The 20,447-nt window shown below is 33.0% G+C and overlaps 3 protein-coding genes across 3 annotated transcripts in view; 2 read left to right on the top strand and 1 right to left on the bottom strand.

Annotated features, from left to right (window-relative positions):
• Positions 1-11,208, bottom strand: part of LOC100182214 (serine/threonine-protein kinase SIK3) — a 24,980-nt gene extending 13,772 nt beyond the window's left edge. Inside the window, exons 1-9 of the mRNA XM_018813755.2 lie at positions 10,905-11,208; positions 10,051-10,167; positions 7,420-7,483; positions 7,066-7,227; positions 6,614-6,738; positions 4,474-4,597; positions 3,761-3,906; positions 2,415-2,498; positions 626-754 (exon numbers count right to left, since the gene is read on the bottom strand). Coding sequence (XP_018669300.1) covers positions 626-754; positions 2,415-2,498; positions 3,761-3,906; positions 4,474-4,597; positions 6,614-6,738; positions 7,066-7,227; positions 7,420-7,483; positions 10,051-10,167; positions 10,905-11,066 — 1,113 coding nt within the window. The 5' untranslated portion in view covers positions 11,067-11,208. The remainder of the gene's footprint in view (positions 1-625; positions 755-2,414; positions 2,499-3,760; positions 3,907-4,473; positions 4,598-6,613; positions 6,739-7,065; positions 7,228-7,419; positions 7,484-10,050; positions 10,168-10,904) is intronic.
• An 895-nt stretch (positions 11,209-12,103) lies between these two features.
• Positions 12,104-19,671, top strand: LOC100175257 (mitochondrial import receptor subunit TOM70-like). Its single transcript, XM_002127855.5, has 13 exons — positions 12,104-12,427; positions 12,593-12,766; positions 13,764-13,890; positions 14,314-14,423; positions 14,704-14,819; positions 15,080-15,213; positions 15,537-15,667; positions 16,204-16,338; positions 17,161-17,273; positions 17,594-17,705; positions 18,152-18,249; positions 18,868-18,990; positions 19,241-19,671. Exons 1-13 carry the CDS (start codon positions 12,161-12,163, stop codon positions 19,401-19,403), a joined length of 1,803 nt encoding a protein of 600 aa, XP_002127891.1. The 5' UTR covers positions 12,104-12,160; the 3' UTR covers positions 19,404-19,671.
• Positions 19,672-19,901: 230 nt separating this feature from the next.
• LOC108949851 (heparan sulfate glucosamine 3-O-sulfotransferase 2-like) overlaps positions 19,902-20,447 on the top strand; it is a 2,457-nt gene continuing 1,911 nt past the window's right edge. Inside the window, exon 1 of the mRNA XM_018813759.2 lies at positions 19,902-20,171. Coding sequence (XP_018669304.1) covers positions 19,986-20,171 — 186 coding nt within the window. The 5' untranslated portion in view covers positions 19,902-19,985. The remainder of the gene's footprint in view (positions 20,172-20,447) is intronic.

Below are 20,447 nucleotides of genomic sequence, written 5' to 3'. Positions count from 1 at the left end.
AAAACATCGTTTGATGACACCGCACGAGAACCAGAGTTTTATTACGTCACTTTTCACGAGAATAAATTCACAACGATTGCTTCGTTTGTTAAGTGTTGAATGTATGCTACCACATGCGTCTTCCTTTATTTCCTACGCCCGGGCAGAGCGTAAAAATGTGACGCTCATACACGATGTTTCGATCTCGTGGTTGGTTGGGCAGTTAGCACATTCCTCCAGATTGTTATATTATGAAACGTCATAATTAATAGTTACGTTACAATAGGACAAGTGACGTAACAATTGAACGAAAAGTTATTCCAATTTTAAGCGAAGGAATGTAATATTAAATGCAACGCGTGTGTGTGCGTCTTATCACTTTCTGGCTGCGTGCGTGTCTGCGGAAAAGGGGGCTGTCATGACAGCAAAACAGCCCCCCTGGTTGCGCCCCTGGATCTGATTAATGTGGGGATTGTAATTATAGCAAATAGGGTGATATATGATATTTTGAGGTTTGGAATGACATGTCATTCGTAATGTTACGCCTATGAATAAACATGACAGTGAGATGCAATACAACTTGCTATGCAAGGAATTTTTATTGTTTATTGCTTTTAGGGGCTCGTAAACACATCCATAAGCTCACCTCTACCGAGTTATTGTTGGCATGTGAGTGAGCTATCAATGAAGCTTTGGCTGCTGCGTGCTTTCGCCACTTCTCCAGTTGAATGTAGTAGCACGCACTGTAGTTGTCGTACTCCTTGTTCATTATTGACTGCAAACATGAATATTGTTAGTTGTGGTTTGTGGGCTAAATTAACATGGATGGCTAAGAAAAGATTTAAACTTTTTTGTTTTAAACATGAAACAGAAAAAATTTGTGTTTTGAATTTTTGCCCCAATTCATAAAAATGTTGGAAGTTATTTTGTTGTTGTTTAAAACTTGGAACAGAAACTGAATCAGGTGTAAGTGTTTGGCTCAAATCTTTATAAAACTTAAAACGAAACATGAAGTTTTAGGAATTGTAAAATTTATTTGCTCAGGTTCTTTAACTGTAATGAAAATATAGCTTTTTACGAGTCTGTATTATAACAATACAACAATAGGTTTGAGGTTTTTTTCATTTATTGTTCGAAACTTAAAACAACTGAATCAAGTTTGGGTTTTTGGCCTCAATGAAAATTTTTATTAAAAACATTAGTTTAAAAAGTTATGATATTAATTTTCTGAGGTTTATATTCCAGTGAACATAAGTGCCAAAAGGGGAGGCAGGGATAGCTACTGCACATTATTGTAAAGTCATCAAACTTATTTATTATAATATATATATACTGATTAATGCAGTAACTAAAATTTCAGTGCACCTGCTGACCCTGCCATCCTGGGTTTGGCAACTGTGGCAGTGAATATACACATCAGTTTTAGAGTAAAACTTAATAATATTGATTAGAACAATATGTGACTGCATTATAGTAACCAAAGAAACACAAAAGGATATGCTAATGCTATACAGCAGATTTTTACTACATTACTAAATACTATATACTACAGGCAACAAGTTTACCTATGACTCAATGCATGCAAGTAACATATGATGAATTAACTACAGTGCAAAGCCTGTGTCAACACATGGAAACAGCTATTCAGTATTTGGGTCAAAATTTGCAATTGAGTTCACGTCAAATTTAAGAATTTATAAGAATTTGGGAAAAGAAATTTTTATTTTGTAACAATCCAATTAATTGAATATTTTTTCAACGAAATGTTTTGTAAAAACTTTTGCAACAATTTTTGAATGAATGTTTTTGTTCAAAGGAATTTACAGGAATCAGGGCAACACTTCATGAGAGACAGTGGGTCATAAAAGTCTTGGGTGGAATTTGAGAGCATGTTTTACTAGTGGGTTACAGTAATTTGTAAGGAAGAGTTTACATAACGTGATTCTATGTCACCAATGAAGGTTGTTGCTTGGTAAACAAACAAGGTTTGGATTGGTGGATCCATTGACAAAAGGACACTGTGTTGGTAATGTTAAGAGAACTGGTTTGGGAACAACCTCGTAAATTGTCAATACTGGAAACTATGAATTCCTTCCACAGTTAAGTGTTAGAGGAAACATTAAAACTGGTGTGTTCATATATTTAATGGCCTAGACATGACAAATATGGTGAATAATTCGGATAACACTGCGATAAAGTTTAATTAAATCTTAGAAAATACAATCTTATTAATTTAACTTGATCTATTGTTTAAAACATTTGTTTATGGATCAAGTGATTTTTAAACAGAAGCCAATGCAAAAGCATATAATCTTACATCATTATAAACAACTTGTAATGACATACATATCATACAAACACATTTCATATTAGTCCCTATGCTGTTATGTTTTAGGAAATGTGAATTAAAATGAATAAATAAATAAAGGACTCACGTTAATCACACGATCTTTGTCAACACCAGATGATACCATTTCATTCAAAACAAATTCATTTAATGGTTCCTGCTCATTCTGTTTCTGTTGAAAAAAAATTGAAATTAGTTATGTATGCATGCGCGTTTAAAGTCAAAATTACAATACATTCTATTTTATTCTGTGTTGGTCCTACAGCATGGCAAATGCAAATCACAGTTGGTCTATAACCCTGAAACCCAAGATGCTACAACTCCATTAGTGACAAATAAGTTAAAGAAATGTAATTTGAGTGTAAAAAAAACAAATTTGTGTATCAGTAGCGAGCATTGAACCCGGTATCCTTTGATTACTATACAACCGCCTAACCACTGAGTAACAACGGCGGACTAAAAATTGGCCGCTTATTCTGGTTTCCTATTTCATTTAATGTCTCTGAGTTTCAATATATATAATATGAAGTCATTAGAATTGATATTAGATGGGGATTAATGATTTAGAGAGAATATCTGTCATATTAAATGTAAATTAACTTTAAAATACTAATGTCATTTTTACCATAGAAGTATTAGTGGTTGTGTAGAATAGACATAATGTCTGTTAAGTTTACAACTGTGCTCATGTTCTTGTTAAGGATATATAAAGTAATAAATAAGTAGTTGTAAAAAACAATATACTGTACAGAAATGAGGCAGTTTAATAATAAAACTTTTTTTAACAGATTTGTTTTTAAAAGCTTGTTGGGTAACTGCCATGAAAAATTAGATCTGGCACTGAATAATTTTGCTATATTTTTTGGTGCCTTTGATTTATTTAAAATAGGATTTTATATAGTAGGCTATACAATTCTACCAGCTATAATATATTATCCAAAAATCTATCTTTAGCATAAAAATTAATCTAAATTTACTTTACCCAAAGTTTTATCTCCTATGCAGCACACTTTATCAGAATGTCAGTGTTTTATATTTTAAAGCTAAAATATTAGTTATTAAACAATTAGTTAATGTAGCCAAAAATATAAGTCTAAGCTTACAATTGTTTTCGAATAAATAATTGTAAACTAATAAGTTAGAATTTAATATAATAGTATGATAGATCAATCTTCATAATACAGTACTATATCACTGTTCTATATCAATGATCACTCAAAAGTAGCAAAGCATTTATCGAGGTATTAAAGTCAAAGCCACAAACAGTAGTGCAGGCAGGAGGAGTTTGGGAACTTCGACATATTTGAAAAATTTATTAAAATAAACATGGTGTGAAATATTTTTATGTGAACTTCTAGTTTATTGCATTACTAATGCTTGATGGGTTGGAATCCCGAACTATTTAGTTATCTGGCTGTGCAACTGATCACCAACCTGGGTGTTGCTGCATTCCTGGACAAAACGTTCAAATGTTTCATCTCTTTCAGTTGTTTTCATCCAGCGATGTGAACAGATTTGTTTCATGGAATATCTTCTTGATGGATTGATTAATAACATGTTACGAACTAAATGCTCACAGTCTGTAAATAAGCATGAGTGTAAACACAGAGTGGGCATTAAGTTTGAATGGTCAGCTGTTTGAAATGGTAATTGGATTTTATAGGTTTTATAAGTTAAATTTTTAACAAAATTTGTAGTGACATTGTTAAATTGCAGTTACAATCATAGCATGAAATACAGAAACTTTTAATGATAAACGACCAATGCAATGTATTTTGATCTGCTCGTTTGCATAAATACATACCAGCAGGGTAAATTCTATTTACTCATAAAACTGTGGTGCTAAATTGTATAATGTAATCCCGGTTTCAAAAATTAAACAAACACTGAAGTGATATTGTCAGAACACCTAAATTAGGCATAAAACGTTCAGACTTAGTTTTATGCCTCTTAAATAATTCCTATGTTTAATATGGGTGTACAGATTGGTAACAAATTTGCATAGTTAACAAGAAACCCGTTTTTTTTGCATAGAAAACCCAATTCCTAAACCTCATGTACCTTTAGAGAGTTACACTTGTAAATTCTCTTAAGATTTAACCCAAAGTTCAAGTACAGAGCAAAAGGATAAAAAATTTATGTATGACCTGATGACATATAGAAGGGAATCCGAAATTTTCCGCTTAGAACTCGCTGTCTTAGTGCTTGCAAGGTCGAATCATCGAAGGGCAAAGAACCGCAAACTAGAACGTACAACACGACACCCAGGCTCTGCATCAAATTACAAACAAAAACAGTAAACAGAGCGCCCGCTGTACAAGTTGGTATGTAAATGTTAGTTCTAGCAATAAGATATTTGCAGTGTTTATTAATAGATCAAATCAAATAAAAATTAGAGCTTTAAGAATTGATATGTTATAACTATTAAAATTCATGTGAATGTTTTGACATGAAATGCCATTTAAAGCAGGCAAATGTTATTGACCTTAAGTGTTTATGTAATTTATGCAACAAAGTAGTTTGACAGTGACGTGCCGTAGATTATGAGAACACATAGTACTTCATGGAAAGCTAATGAAGATATGTTGGTACTTTTATATGCTACAATTAAAGCCATAGTGACAAGCCTAGTAGCGGGAAATTGGAAGTTCACTATTAAGATTTTTGCCTTAGGCAAGATTTATCTCCAAGTAATTGGTGAGTTGGTGAAGTTGCCGCAATGACGCTTATCTTACGGATCTGTTACTCTACCAAGTTCTCTTGAACATTAATATTTTGCTGGCTGTGAAACATACAGATGTAACAATCGTGTGTTTGTTGGCTATTTACATATTATGTTATCATCAGTAAAACACACACTTAAAGGTGAGCTGGCCATCAAAATTAAATAAAGACCGTCATTAGGTTTGTTGGTGATTAAGATTAATGTTTTATTATGTCTGGCTTGCTGGGGGTGATAAAGTATTTAAAATTACAAAAATATTTTAAAAAATTCAAGTTTAGAACCAAGTAATCCAGGATTATAAATGCAGCGTTTTGATAGTCACACATTGTGTTTGCCACACAATGAAAACCATTGTAAATTCAAATTAATTTAATATGTCAAATGAGATGATCCATACTATAACATGACAATACTGAATGTTGTTTACTATTATAGTAAGCTGGTATTTGTATCTTATAAAGTTTGTAAGAGTAAGGTAATGGAAAGTAAACCTGTCATTTGATATGCTCTTGTGGTATTAAAGTGTAGTGATAGGTAAACACATGAAAAACATATGTTTTGTGCGTGTCTAAGGGAGAGATTAAATAACAGTCTCAGGGGACAGACCGCCACGGGGGAGAATCTACACTGACGTCACGCTGACGCACATGTAATTCTCTCTCAGGTAGAACAAACGACGGCGCGAGTGTGGCAGCAGTGTCCTCTTACATTTGACTAATGCCGCAATGTGTGGTGATGCTTGAAACCAATAAAAACATGCGTTAATTCCACGCTGGCATTCGTAAAAGTGGTTGGCTTTACGCTTTTACTGTGCAGGGCAGTTTTTAGCACTTAAAGCAATAGGACATTTGGTTTGTTTTACAAACAACAAGGTAATGACATATTTTCTTAAACCTCCTGATGTTTGCTTGGTAATTCAGGGCCACGAGAAAACAAACCACAACACATAGCAGCCTGCAGCCGTGCCGAGGTTATAGAGCCGTATAAATTACACTTGTATAAACAAACACACAAACATGATTTTAAAAGCAGACTAAATTTAAAAAGCTGAGGGAAGAGTATTTTTGCTAATAAAATATTATTGGTGGTCCAATGTGTGAGAGTGTGTATACATAAACTACTTAATTTTATCTGTATTGACACGACTTACGACCATGTCGCCCATGGGCAATTGCATGTGACGTAAAAAAATAGCCTTTTATGCAGACAGCCTAACCCATCATGCTTTTACAATGACTGATGAGAAATGGACCTCACTATTAAAGAATTTTGGCATGGAAGATAATTATCGAGATAAAGAAATCTTTTCCCAAGGCAAGCTACACGTGAAGACAACACAGCTGCCAACAAATCTGTCAGCTGTTGTTGTGTTGGAAGAACTTTGGTCGCTTAGACAACGTTTTGTGCCACACCAAATACAATAATTTAAAATTCGACACCACAAAGTGTGTGGAAGGCCACCTTTTGTGACATCATACACTCATATAACAACAGGTTTGATGATAGTGGCATTACTAAGTAAGAGGGATGGTATATGATCCTATAGTGATATGATTACATACCCAAACGTCTACTTTAGGCCCAATGTATTCTTTGCCTTCAAAGAGTTCAGGAGCAGCATATGGGGGACTACCACACCAGGTTTTCAGCAGATCTTCTCCTTTATAGTAATTCGCAAAGCCAAAATCTGGGCAAGGACAAAATTAGGGCTAAATGAAATTACCAGTTTGGTAGGTTTAACAGTTTGAGCATGGTATAGTAGAACTAATGCCTCACATAAAAATACCTATATTGGAATTTAGGACACATACGTTTAACGGGACAAACAATTTTTTAAACACTCTATAAAAACTAAAAATAGAACAGACACTAGCCATTAGGGGGCAAAAGTGTATGTTATGACAAAGAAGTGTGACCATTAAATAACTATTCCTACATGTAAATTTTTATGAATGTGCAATCAACAAATTTTTCAAGTACAAACAAACATTTCATTTTATTGTACTTAAATTACCAGCAATTTTAATATTTTTTCCTGCATCGAGAAGGAGGTTTTCCGCTTTTAGATCTCTGTGAACTACGTGACGAGAGTGACAGTAGTAGACAGCAGCAACAATCTGTTTGAATTTAATCCTTGCTTCACGCTCCGCCATGCGCCCATGTGCCACAAGGTGATCTATATAGTAAAAATATAGTCATGATATATATGAGGCATGACCATAAGAATGATTATATCGTGCATACGAATACATTCCTTAAGTAATAAATAGAAAGACTTAGCTCGGCGGAGCCACTAATACCATCTACATCAATTATGTATAATCTTATCCTTAAACAAAGATGGAAGTAACTGTGAGAAAAGACTTACCAAAGATTTCACCGCTGCTTGCATATTCAGTGACAAGAAACAACTTGTTTTCCGTCTGCATCACCTGGATGGATGAAACGTGTTGGTTTGAATAATTCAATTATCAATGAACTGAACACATTATTTTAATCTATGATTTGTAAAGGTGTAAGTTGTATAACATACAGATATTGTGCTCTTTCCACTCTAACCAGCATTTTTTTTATAAAATTTATAAACAGCATATTTTTAAATTAAATATTAAACTTTACACAAGGAGATTAATATCTATTTTTTTGATTGGTCAAGTAAGTGTTGATGTGACCAAAAGTATTGTAAGAACAAATTTTATAAACATAACCAACTAAAAGGATGTGACCTAATTTGCAAGCCTTTTATTTTAACTATGTAACCACAGGAGTCTCACAAACTACAGCTATAAAGGTATTGGCTTTGAAGTAAAGAGTAATAAGAGTCTGAAAGATTATTATCAAACTTAAATTACCAAAGATTAAAATACCCAACACTTTCTATGCAGTTGGTTCTATTTACCGTAATACATCATCATTTTTTTATTATCATTTGGAAAGAAAAAAAGCCCTTATTATTTGTAAAACAAAGAGAAGGGAATCAAATAGCATCAGTTAAAAAGTGTGGCTGTTGAACCCAAATAGAGAAAAGTGAATATTTTCTTAATTAAACCAGATTTCCTATCTGTTAATGCTACAATACAAAGCATCTGTGCTTCTCAAATAATTAGGTTAATATAAAATGTCATGCGGTCTGGAATTACGTGAGACTCGGTTTATGAAGAGTTCAAATGAATAGGAATGAATCATCTTGAGGTTAATGGATAACTAATCCATGTGGGCTGGGTCCAATGGGTAAAACAAATTCCTAACACATGGAAAATGGTGATAAGGAAAGCATTTAAGAGGTATCTCATGTTGGCAGTGGATCTGTCCTTGTAAATTGGTCAGTTAACCATTAAACCCTTATACGGTAAGCTTGCAAAAACACTAAACACCTTTGTAAATCGCTGCCAAGGTGCTGAAAGAAGAAATTTAGGAAAACGATTTGCTGCATGGCAGTATAGCATTGCGAAAAGGGTTTAAATTTTTTACTGACGGTTAATTCATCACTATCGATGGATAATTGCTACTTGAGTATGCGCGTATGGTAGCGTGCGGGATTCTGTTTTGAAAGTTTTGACTCATTTTTCATTGCATCGTAATGTGTTGTGAAATACGTATATAACTACTTTTGATACAAAAAGTATTTAATCATTTAATAAACACTGTTGGCGCAAACTGCTGTTGGAGCAAACTATGTTACAGTAACTTAATGTAGTGTAAACTTGTCTGATACAGATGCCCAGTTAAAGCATGGGGTGTAGAGTTTTACATAGTTTCGGTCTAAATTTTAGTTAAATAAGTAACATTCCTGCTTCTGTGTAATCTTATGACTAATCTCATGACCCAACTTTCTTATCAGATACTGCTACATTTAAATGCATGCAACTCCCCCATCCAACATTCAATCAATACACACTAATCATGCCTTTATAGGCATCTGAAATAAAATTATACACAAAAATTGATTTCTAAAACAATGATGCGAAATCTAGTGTTATGGCCATGGCCCATGGGTATGATGTAACAAGTGCAAATAGTTTTCATATGAATATATGAGATAACTACATTATTAAGGCCTAAGATTTAACATTAATACAAATATTATGGATGCCAGAGACCTGTAATTTACCCTGCCCTTGGCAACTGCAAATATTCAGGTTTAAATTTATGGCACATGGCGACTGTGTAATATGAGAGGTAAGAAATCACTATGTTCGTACGCTTGCACACAGGAATGCATGAAGCGTATTGTTTATGAAAACACAGAATTCAATGAAAAATTACCACCAAAACCACACAGTGGTTCCCATGGTCTGAAAAATCAAGCAAAAACAACAGCACAGTAAATAAATTCAAAGGGCATAGTGCCAGTGATTTTAGGAGCTACAAGAAATGTACAGATCAATAAAATTTCACACATTTGTTCTCATGACAGATGTTTGCATATTTATTCCCATTTATATCATAAGATAAGCCTGTGATTTTAACAAAGGTAAAGATAGTCATTTATGAACAATCAGAAATACACTGCAAAGAATTTATATTTTACATAAAAGTTTATCTGTAAAACAAAGAAGTTGGATAAAGTCTAAACTGACAAACAACTGTGGAAAAGTATATTTTGGAGGCAGTAAATAGGTGTTGACACATATTCAATGTTGGCGGAAAATGTTAAGAATTCAGCCTTTTGTATGACCACAGGCAAAATATATAGGATGAAAGTTTACTTTTGTAAAATCTTTTTTAAATCTATTTTCACAATGTTTACTACAGTGGTCCCTAAACAGACTACAATCAATACACAAGGGATCTGACATATTTCAGAAATTGTTTAACCGAACTATTACACTATTATAGCCTGTTTCGGTCATAATTGTGTAAAATAATGGCAAGTAGATTTAGATTTAGGCCAGAGTTAGCTCATTACCCTAACATTCAGGGTGCTAGGACTATATATATTGCTTTTGTATGTTTATGTAGTTTAGAACCAATAAATTAGTATACACATCAGACATACTTGATATAACTTTATAATATGTGGATGTCTTAACTCCTTCATTATTTCGATTTCTCTGTAGATTTTCTTCAAGTTTTCTTTATCAAGTTGAGTTTTATCCACAATTTTAATGGCAACCTAAATATTAAAGATTCTAATTAGCAAACCAAAAATACACAAGTAGTTTTATCAGAACAGCTTTTGGGCTTTTACCATGTGTATAAAAACTAATATAAATTTGGGTTTTACTGTTATTTAGTAAGGAAAATTATCATAAAAAACACACTTTATTGACTTAACTTTATTAATAATTTTATACATCGATTTGTGTGATGCAAAAAGGATACTCTGAGAGAATAAACTGTAACACACAAGTATTCCATACATGACTACAAAGGCCTTGGTATTTCAGCATACTCTTAAGTCCCATAGCATTATCCCAATAGTTATTCACAAAAATGCCCCCGGCAAAACTGTAAGAGCAATTCTTCTAATGGAGATGGACAAGCCGGAGAAACCGCAACTCCACGGCATAAATTTGTTTTTTAAGTGCTGTGGCACTTGTGGTAAACAGAAAAGTAAATACCCAAGTTTGTTGCAAATAAACAAAAACAACTGGATTGTAAAGCCTTGGTTGATTTTTGCCAAAGCTGTATATAGCCTATTTATGTTGTACTAGAATAACCTCCAAAATCTATCAAATAGTAAACATAAATGAAAAGTTTTTACACAAATAAATAATATAAATACTTAGAAAACAGATAAACAAAATTTACTTCTTCTATCTTAAGTAGGCTGCTACTTTGCAATAGTTTGCAAATAATTTAGTTACAAAAAAGTTATTTTATATTTGAAAAAATAAATAAAAGAATGACCTTAGCTTTTGTCTGAATGTGAGTTGCAAGTTTGACGACAGCAAAGTTGCCTTTTCCAATCGTGCGTTCAATTTCATAACAACCAACTCTAACATAGCTTGGTGGTTTGTGTGAATTATTTTGTTGACAAGATGCATCTCCTACTTGCCCATTTGACGTCATGTTGCACTTGCAGAATGCACTGCTTATTGAAGCAAGTAGTCACAGAAGAATTACTCGGAATGACAGAGCTAAATTTGTCTCTACATTGCTTTAAACATATTATATATTCTGCAGCAGTAAGTAGAGTTATCACAATTTGTTGGCATATTCCTGTAAGAATAAATACATTCAAAAACCGTATGGTATGAAAACAAACGAATACCAAAACAATTATAGTTAAACACTTTGGATGTACAATTTAGATCAAATAGTTACAAAGAGCGACGTACACGGAAGTTTCACAGACGCCTGTTGTTTGATATAGACACCGTATTGCACCTTCATCCAGACAAGTAAACCAAACCGTCAACTTTAACCGACAAACAGCATGAAAACACCTTGGTGTGTACCCATCTATCAACTTTGTTCATTAAAAATATTAACTGTCTAGCGCCATTATACGACGAGATAAACCTTACAAACTCTTTTTTTTACTATCTGGGTAACTTATGTCAGTTCAAAATTGCGAAAGTTATTTGCACAGTTCATGATATTGAAATTATTCTCAAAAGTCCAATAAATTTTTAAAAAATAACAAAAAATTAATTATTCAAATCGTTTTTCCAAAAAACATATTTTGGAGTCAAATACCCTTACGTGATATAAAAATGCCTTGGAATCATGCATAATATGATAATATATAAACACATCTTACACATGGTTTTATTGTTTCACCTCAAATTGAATATTTTAAACCGTTTGTGAACGTTATTCCCCGTTTCTTTCTTTCAATAGCGAAGTGTTGGGCCATGTGTTCACTGTGCGGCAGTGCAGAACCATGCGAACAGCTACGACTTGTTGTGTTCATAAACAGAAGGATGATCATTGTTTTTTTGGTGTCTCGTTTTTTTCTGTAGGCAAGGGGGAAAATTTTTCACTAGCACCAATATTTATTTATAAATATAATTGCGTTAAGTTCCGCATTTGCCATTTATTAAAATAGGGTTCTACCCATCTTACTACTATTCTATCAACAATTTGTTTCTCAATTACTTCAGATGTAAAATAAGCGTTTTTGGAAGGTTTTTTTACCCTTAGCAATATTAAATTCCAATATGTCTGATAATATATCTGGCGAAGGGTCCTGGCCAACATGGAAAATTGCATTAGCTGTCGGCGTGCCAGTTGTAATTGCTGGTGTTGGCATCTATTACTTAAGAACTGGTTCGAAAACCAAAACACAAGATTTGTTGCTGGAAGACGCAGAAAAACCTACCGCCAAAGATGCAAGAAGTGAACCAGAAGGAAGCTCATCACCTAATAGATCTTCCCAGTTATCTGTGAATGTATCTTCTGAAAATGCTTCTGTAAGCAAACCAAAGGTAAATAATACAATTAGAGACATTTGTTTTGTTATATTGTTTGTATTTCTAGCATCATAATTACAAATTTCTTACAACTATCACACATGAGCTTTTATTAATGTTATTTTTAAGAGGCATGCTTTTAACTGATGTTCTTCATTAATATCTTATATTTTATTTCAGTCAAAATTTCAAGAAGCGCAAGATTTAAAAAATGAAGGAAACCGATTGTTCAAGCAAGGCAAATATGAGGAGGCAATTGAAAAATATTCTGAAGCAATCGCTGTGTGTCCTGATAACCATAACACTGAAAAATCTACTTATCATCAAAACAAAGCAGCAGCGATGGAAAAAATGGTAAATCAAAATATTCTGTAGAATTTTTATTCTGTACGGAGAGGATAATGCTTTAGCTGATGGCCAGTAAAACATTTGGTTTCAAAATATTTTTTCCTAAAAAACAGGCGTTCCTGTCGAAAATTAAATTTGAAAATGCGGGAAAACACGCTTCGTCACTTTAATTCACGTGACTTGTGTAGGTTTAAAGATTTATTACACCACAATAATGAATAGCGATATGTTACGTCTCAATACTCCTAGAGTATGGTTGTTATGGCAAGTTATAACCTGGTGTTGCATTGCACCTGCACTTTTATTACAATATTAGTCATAACATCAAGATATTTTATTTATAATATCAATTAATTACAAACTGATTTAAGAAGATCACAAAGATCATCTTACGTATATGTCCCTGTTTGACTGTGTATGTTTCATTAATTATTAACAGTAAGGTATTTGCATTATGAATATAATATAATGAAAGGTATTAAAGTTTATAATCAGTTAAGCCAGTGGTTCCCAAACTTTTTTTTCACCCGGCGCCACTTGAGCTATTCAAAATGTTTGCGGCGCACTTAGCCAAAGGTCTTAGAAATAAAAACGCATTTTTACAGTTTTATCGTGTATTTTAAAATTAGGCTCGTTTAAGCATATGAAACTTAAGCATATGAAAAGTGTTGTACCACAGTCTGGACATGATTATTGCAAACCGAAAGAAATAATTGGCATTGTTACGTAATATACAAATCTACTGTACAGATAGAAATGCGAAAACAAACTTTTTAAATTTTATTATTGAACAAACACGTTGGATTTTTATATAAAACAACAATTTATATTGCAATAAAATATTAATACAAATCAATTATCTCGACCATGCTAAATTGGAAATGTTTCTGCAAATTTTCACGGCGCACTTGACGAGTTGCGTCGGCGCACTAGTGCGCCGCGGCGCCCACTTTGGGAACCGCGGAGTTAAGCATCTTATTAATATTTCCCTCAATAACTATAGGAACGTTGGGGAGATGTAGTTTATGAATGCACTGCTGCAATTAATCTTAACCAAAGATATGTCAAGGCTCTTCACAGGCGATCTAAGGCTTATGAGAGATTGGATCAGAAAGAAAACTGCCTTGAAGGTCAAAGTTATAATATTGGATTAAAATGCAATTGTGATTTAAAATTTATATGGGCTATTCATACTAGTAATATAGTATATCAGTATAGGCTAATGGTTAGCTGGTTACCATAATATTTCGTCTAAAATGATGACATATGTGCGACTGTCTGCAATGCATACATACAGCCATGCATGCATTGCAGATAGAAGGCAGTGATTTGGCACAATACTTTAAAACAATGTCATTGGTTTCCCAATGTCTGTTGGTTAATGCAGTGCATAACAATTTTTGGTTGGTCTGGCTACCCTGCCAGGTATGGTTTAGTGCCATTTTCTTAGTTTGAAAGAAACATGGTTTAAAAATTTATTTGCATCTTCCATGTTATTCTGTTTACTGTCAAAATTACCTGCTTAGAGTTAAAAACACATACATTATTTTTAGATATCACAACTGTGTGCATTCTCGAAGGCTTCCAAAACAACAGCACCATGATGTATGCTGATTCTATTTTAAAGCAAATTGGAAAGGAGAAGGCTGAAAAGAAATACAAGGTGATACATTAAATACAATTTTTGGAAAAAGTCACGGGCCTGAAACAGGGGTGACATCGTTTTACCACCTCATTTAAAGGCCAAAATTAGAATTTGCTGTGCAATCAGATGTTCACATAAACCAATAGGACCAAAAATACTGCATTTAATACATTAATGAATGAGGTACCCTATGTTTACAACTAAGATTTTAACAAAGTCACCAGAGAATCTGAGCAAACATTTAAAAACTTATGCATTTTACTGCATTCAAATTGAAATATTATATTCTTTCACCCAGAATCGCAAACCAATGATGCCTTCCCCCATTTTCATCAAGCAATATTTTGCAAGTTTTAATGATGATCTTATATCTGCTGTATTAACTGAGGAACAACGAAGTTCTGCTGATAACAGGTGGGTTGGTTTATCTGTTAAAGTTTCTCAACCGGTACAGGTTACTACATAACAAAAACTTAAACAATATTTTGGCAACCTCTGTCTATATATCTATAAAAAGGGTATTGAGTCTTGATTTTACTACTGTGCAATACTGCAATCTACTTCTGTGATTTTATGCTTGTTTAGGCAGAGATATCAGAACAGAGAATTAAAATGTTAGTGTTTTTGGAAGAAAAATATAGATTCATAAGATTAAAACATATTCATATTTACAGTGGATACATTCGTGCAAAGATAGCGCTTGAAGATGGTAATTACTCTACAGTGATACAAGAATGTTCGGCAGAAATCAATTCAAGTGGTAATGATGATACACCCCATGAAGCAGAGTTCACCCAGGAAAAAACAGGTATAAGTTGAACTTTTAAGAAAAGCTCATACTGAGTTTATGCCGGTTCAGCAATACTGTTCCAATCTATTTTAAATTGTAACAAAAAAAGCTATTACTGCATTTATGCCTATCTAATCGATACTGTCCCATAGGGCCTACACTTTTAAGTTCTAATAAAAAAAGCTTTTACTGCATTTTTGATGGTTTAATCAATATTTCATTTCCTTCTTATATGTTCCTATAAAAGTACCAGTTTTAGTTACAGTTTCTTTTTAAAGTACGTAGACTAGTATTTGATTTTTTCTAAATTAGTGATATTTAACCTGACTTTGACTTTTTAGAAGATGCCGCCCCATCCTACTTGCCCGATGCTTTACTTTTAAGAGGAACATTCTATTTACTATCCGGGAATTCCGATGAAGCAAAACCTGACCTGGACCGAGTAATTGACATGAAACAAGCACATCCTAAGGTATAGTGAGAAATTTTTTAATTGTAGGACAAAACATGTTTTCGGCAAATGCGACAGAAACCAACCCGTTTATAGTCAAGACTACTAAAATATACATTAGTCGTTTAAAATGCCCAGTCTAATTCCCACCTTGTAAAGTAGCACAAGTAAACGATTTCTAAACAGCTCCAACATTCTTACAAAATACAGTTTGAAGTAGAAAATGTCAAGCAAGTTGCAATCTTTAAATAATTTAGTCATTTGAACTTAAATTTAAATATGCTTCTTGGATTATAAAGTAGCAGAGAATAATATTTACAGTCTCATAAAATCTGTTTTTGTGCAAGTTCAGCGAAAAACTAGGCAAAGCCAGTTGTATTTTTTAAAATTTAATTATTTAATTTTAACTCAACTTTAGAAAGGTATAGAAACTCCTAACTAAATTCCTAACTATTCTATTCCTTTTTAAAGTCTAATTTGAAAACACACTGGAACTGCCTAATATTCCCATATTGTAAGTAGCATGCAAGAATGTTAAATTTATTGTTATTGTCCAGTTGAGAGCCAATGCACTTATCAAGCGAGGAAGCATGAGTATGCAACTACAGAAACCCGAGGATGCTGAAACTGACTTCGAACTAGCTGTTCAAATAGATCAAGAGAATTGTGATGTTTTCCATCATCGTGGACAGGTATGATAAATCATGGGCACTTTATTTATACAGAATATAAGGTAAAAGAGATATATTCAAAGTGTAGCAGCCGTCCTAGCCGAAATATATGCTGAAAAGGGCATACCAACAAGAAAGATCTATATACAAATTTTATTTTTCATTGATCTGCCCCTTTAGGTATTTTTATTTAGGTCATTGTTTGTTTAAATAAATCAACCTTTTTAATAACTGTTATCATCAACATAAATATGCTCATTCATGGCTTGAATTGGCTAAATGTAACAAAAAAACATCAAAATGTTTAAAAGCCTAAAAAATATGTGTTAAAATGTTTATTATAAGAAATCTTTGTGTTTGCTACTTTCATATCATGTATTATTGTTTGTATACATTGACAAATATACCTTTGACATGCTATTATTGTGTAATAATTATGTCATAATTGGCCATTTCCTTTCTGCTAAAAAAAGCATTTAAACATGTATTTGTTTTGTAAATATATTTATAACCTATACTCAGATAATTCAATTGAGGATACTTAATTTAAAAACCTACTTTCCATATTGGTTAAAACCTTCATGTTATGTCTTTGGGGTAATAAGTCAACTCTGACTTGCATCCCAGCTCATATTTATTTTTTCTAGCATATTATAAAATAGTTTGTCATTGTAAAATAAATCTAACTTATTGGTCCCAAGGTTTATTTTAATGCAGTGTAGAAAACTCCAGGGTAAGTCTTTGTTGCCCATGAGGGGCATCAAGGGTTCAAGCTTCTGTCTATCAGTGTTATTATAATTCCTACTTTTATAAATGTCATCACATATCAACCCCTTCATACAGCTCAACATATTATTGGACAAAGTTGATCTTGCACTGGCTGACTTTGACAAATGTATCGCGCTTAATCCTAATTTTGCAATGGCTCATGCCCAAAGGTGTTATACCATGTACAGGTGATCTATTAACTTAAACTTAACATTTATTTACTTGTCTATATATATCTACAGCGCAGTGGATAGGCATGAGGTGTATGAAACAGAACACTCGTGTTGCTACACCACCTGAAGATAAATAAGACTGAGTCTTTCATCACACTAAGGGTAAAAAATATTTGAGTAAACATTTTATATAAAAGCATGGTTGCTTGACCCACTATACATTATACCTAACTTCTATTGAGTTTTTTTAAAGTGTAGATAAATTACATGTACCACAAAAGAAAAAAAATACTAACCCAAAATGAGCAACCACTGACATAAACCTAAACACACAGACAATCGCATTCTAAGAAGGACGTCGTAAAAACAGAAGAAGCCATGAACAAGTTTAACGACATTATTTCGCAATATCCGCATTGCTCCGAAACATATGGTTTATATGCACAGGTTGGTGAAGTAAACAACTTGTGTTAAATAGAAGTTTTTCATTTTATATAATAAAAGGGTTTTGGTCCAATGTGAAATTTCAAAGCAATAAACTCATTTTTACCTAACTACCAATGCTTAAATATAAATATATTACTGGTTAATAAACAACAATCTGTGGAATTGTTAGAATACCATTGTATAATTCTTATTTCTTGGAATATTGTTTTTTTAAATTCAAATTGGGATAATAAAAGAGAATAAAAACATGAGCCATCTTAACCCATCGCAACCTACTATATTTCGATCTTATGTTTTAAACCAGTGAGAATTCATTTCACATGCAATTAACCAAGATAAACAATATTTAACAATTTAAGGATAAAAATTTTTTTGATGCAACTATTTATTATGACTGCAGCATATTCCATTAAAGTTCTTAATTAAATATCGTTTGTTACCAACAGGCCCAAACCGATTGTGGAAACTTTGAGAAAGCCGACAGTTTATTTCAAGATGCAATCAAGATTGAACCTGACAATGCTACACTGTTTGTTCATAGAGGGTAAGATGATGTAATAATGGATACGTTGTTGTAGGAATCTAAGCCAGTGGTTCTCAACTATTTTATCTTATGGCTGGTAAAATTTCCAAACAAATTTTCCGGACACTTAGATCTTAAAAAATCAAAATCAACCCAAAATGGAACTAAACTCAAAAGCAAAATAATCAAAAGCAAACTTTATTTTAATAAGAAATTTGACTCTGTTTTTTTAAATCAACATATTATATTTTATATTTAAATCATGCACGTGGTTCTATTGAAGTTTCTTGCATTTTGCAATTGAGATTTAAAATTGTAATATATTTAATTTGGTGAACTGACAGAAAAAGTTGTCCGGAGGTTGGGAACCACTGATTTAAGCCAACAAGTATAGATTATAACGTGATATAATATCCTAGTTAAATATCTCAGTGTCTATGTCACTAGACAGGGAACTGGTATTCAAATGTAATTGTTTTCTTCTATATAACGATGAGGTATGCAACTGCATACACCTCACTAGATGTTAAAGCTTTAGTTTAATTTTAATGTTGCAAGTTACTGTTGTAATTTTTCATTTATTTTAACACTGGATCACTGGTATCTGTTGTTTTTAATTTATTCCTTTATCTTATAAAGGTTGTTAGCTTTGCAATGGAAGCAAGATGTAGAGAAAGCTGTAAGTTTGATTTCTAAAGCTTTGGAAATTGATGAGAAATGTGATTTTGCTCATGAGACTATGGGGACGATAGAAGTGCAAAGGTAGGCTGTGTTATTTGGAATCTTTAACTTTGAAACCTCACTTGTGGGGTGTTATAACCTGCATCAACAGTAGGTAATACATGTAACATATTTATCTTCTTAGTACATGTAACTTTGTTATACCTATTTAGTTATTTTATAATGCAAGTGTTCTGTATTATGCATAAATTTTGCCCCTTTTTTATTTTTTCATGTATTTGACTTTTTGTATTGCATAGTATGTGTGTGTAAAACCAAAATTTCCATGCAGAGGTAACTTGGAAAAAGCTTGCAAACACTTTGCTGTTTCAATCGACTTTGCAAAGTCCGAATTGGAAATGGCACATTTATATGCATTGCAAGCTGCAGCTCTTGCTCAAGGCAATATTGCTAAGAAATATGGTTTGCGTCCTCCTATGCCTGGTGGTATTTGAAATCCATCAACATCTACAAATTACTTTAAAAGGGAAATTATAATCTCCAATCCGGCTTTGATCTTGTTGAATTCTTGCTTTGTTCTGAGCTGGTGCATCGTGGACCAAAAAAAGCCTTCAAATTCAATTTAATTATGTTCAATAAAACACAGTAAATAGGATAGATCATTTTAAATCAACTTAATAGTATTTGGGTGGTCATTAAAACTGAAAGAATGAATCACCTTATCGTGGCGCTTGCGACAAATAAAACAAAATTCTGACACAACAGCGTTAAACACTGGACGATATAGATAAAAGCAGAAATTGGTTCTTGGTTAAAAAAACGAGTTACTGCGTTTGTAACTTAGTGGGATATTGTTTTTAATGTTTGATCGACAATTTAGACAACAAATAAAGGACCACTGGGAATACAAGTAGCATTCTGACAGTTGGCTTTAGAACTCTACTAAGGTAGTTGTTTTATATCTTTTGTGTATAGATGCGATGCGAAAACCAATGACCTCGTGATGTATTTCCGCTTATTTTATTACCATGGAAGTATATATAGCACGTTATATTTGCTGTATAGCATGTGAATAGATGGTGCAGTTCTATAGAAAGTACGTTTATCTCTGCGTTAGTCTATCGTTGATGCTTATTTGTTTATCGTTGACGGAAAATGGGAATCAAGCATCTATTAGTATAAGCAATGATGGGTTGAGTGCAGGGTATCAATTTCCAGTCATGCGAGGGAAGAGTAACAGCAATGAAGCAAAGCCTCTTCGGGTAAGATCTATTGTTTCTACAAATAATTATGTCAAAACGACAAGCCTTTTGCTAGAATCATAAAGAGACGAGATTGAATGAATGTAACTTACTTTATCCTCGCGTGGCCGGAAAACGACAGTCGTTATCACACGGGTTTAACACCTCGTGCCAGCTTCCGAGTCACCATGTATGTTACTTTGTGGGTGGTTATTTTTTTTATGTTTGGCTGAGAATTTGGACAACCCATTAGTGACCACTGGATAGGAGCAATTGTCGTTCAGTGTCTTGCCCAAG

Source organism: Ciona intestinalis, chromosome 10, assembly GCF_000224145.3.
Source record: "Ciona intestinalis chromosome 10, KH, whole genome shotgun sequence".
NCBI lineage: Eukaryota > Metazoa > Chordata > Ascidiacea > Phlebobranchia > Cionidae > Ciona > Ciona intestinalis.
This window is presented reverse-complemented; position numbering and strand designations above follow the sequence as displayed.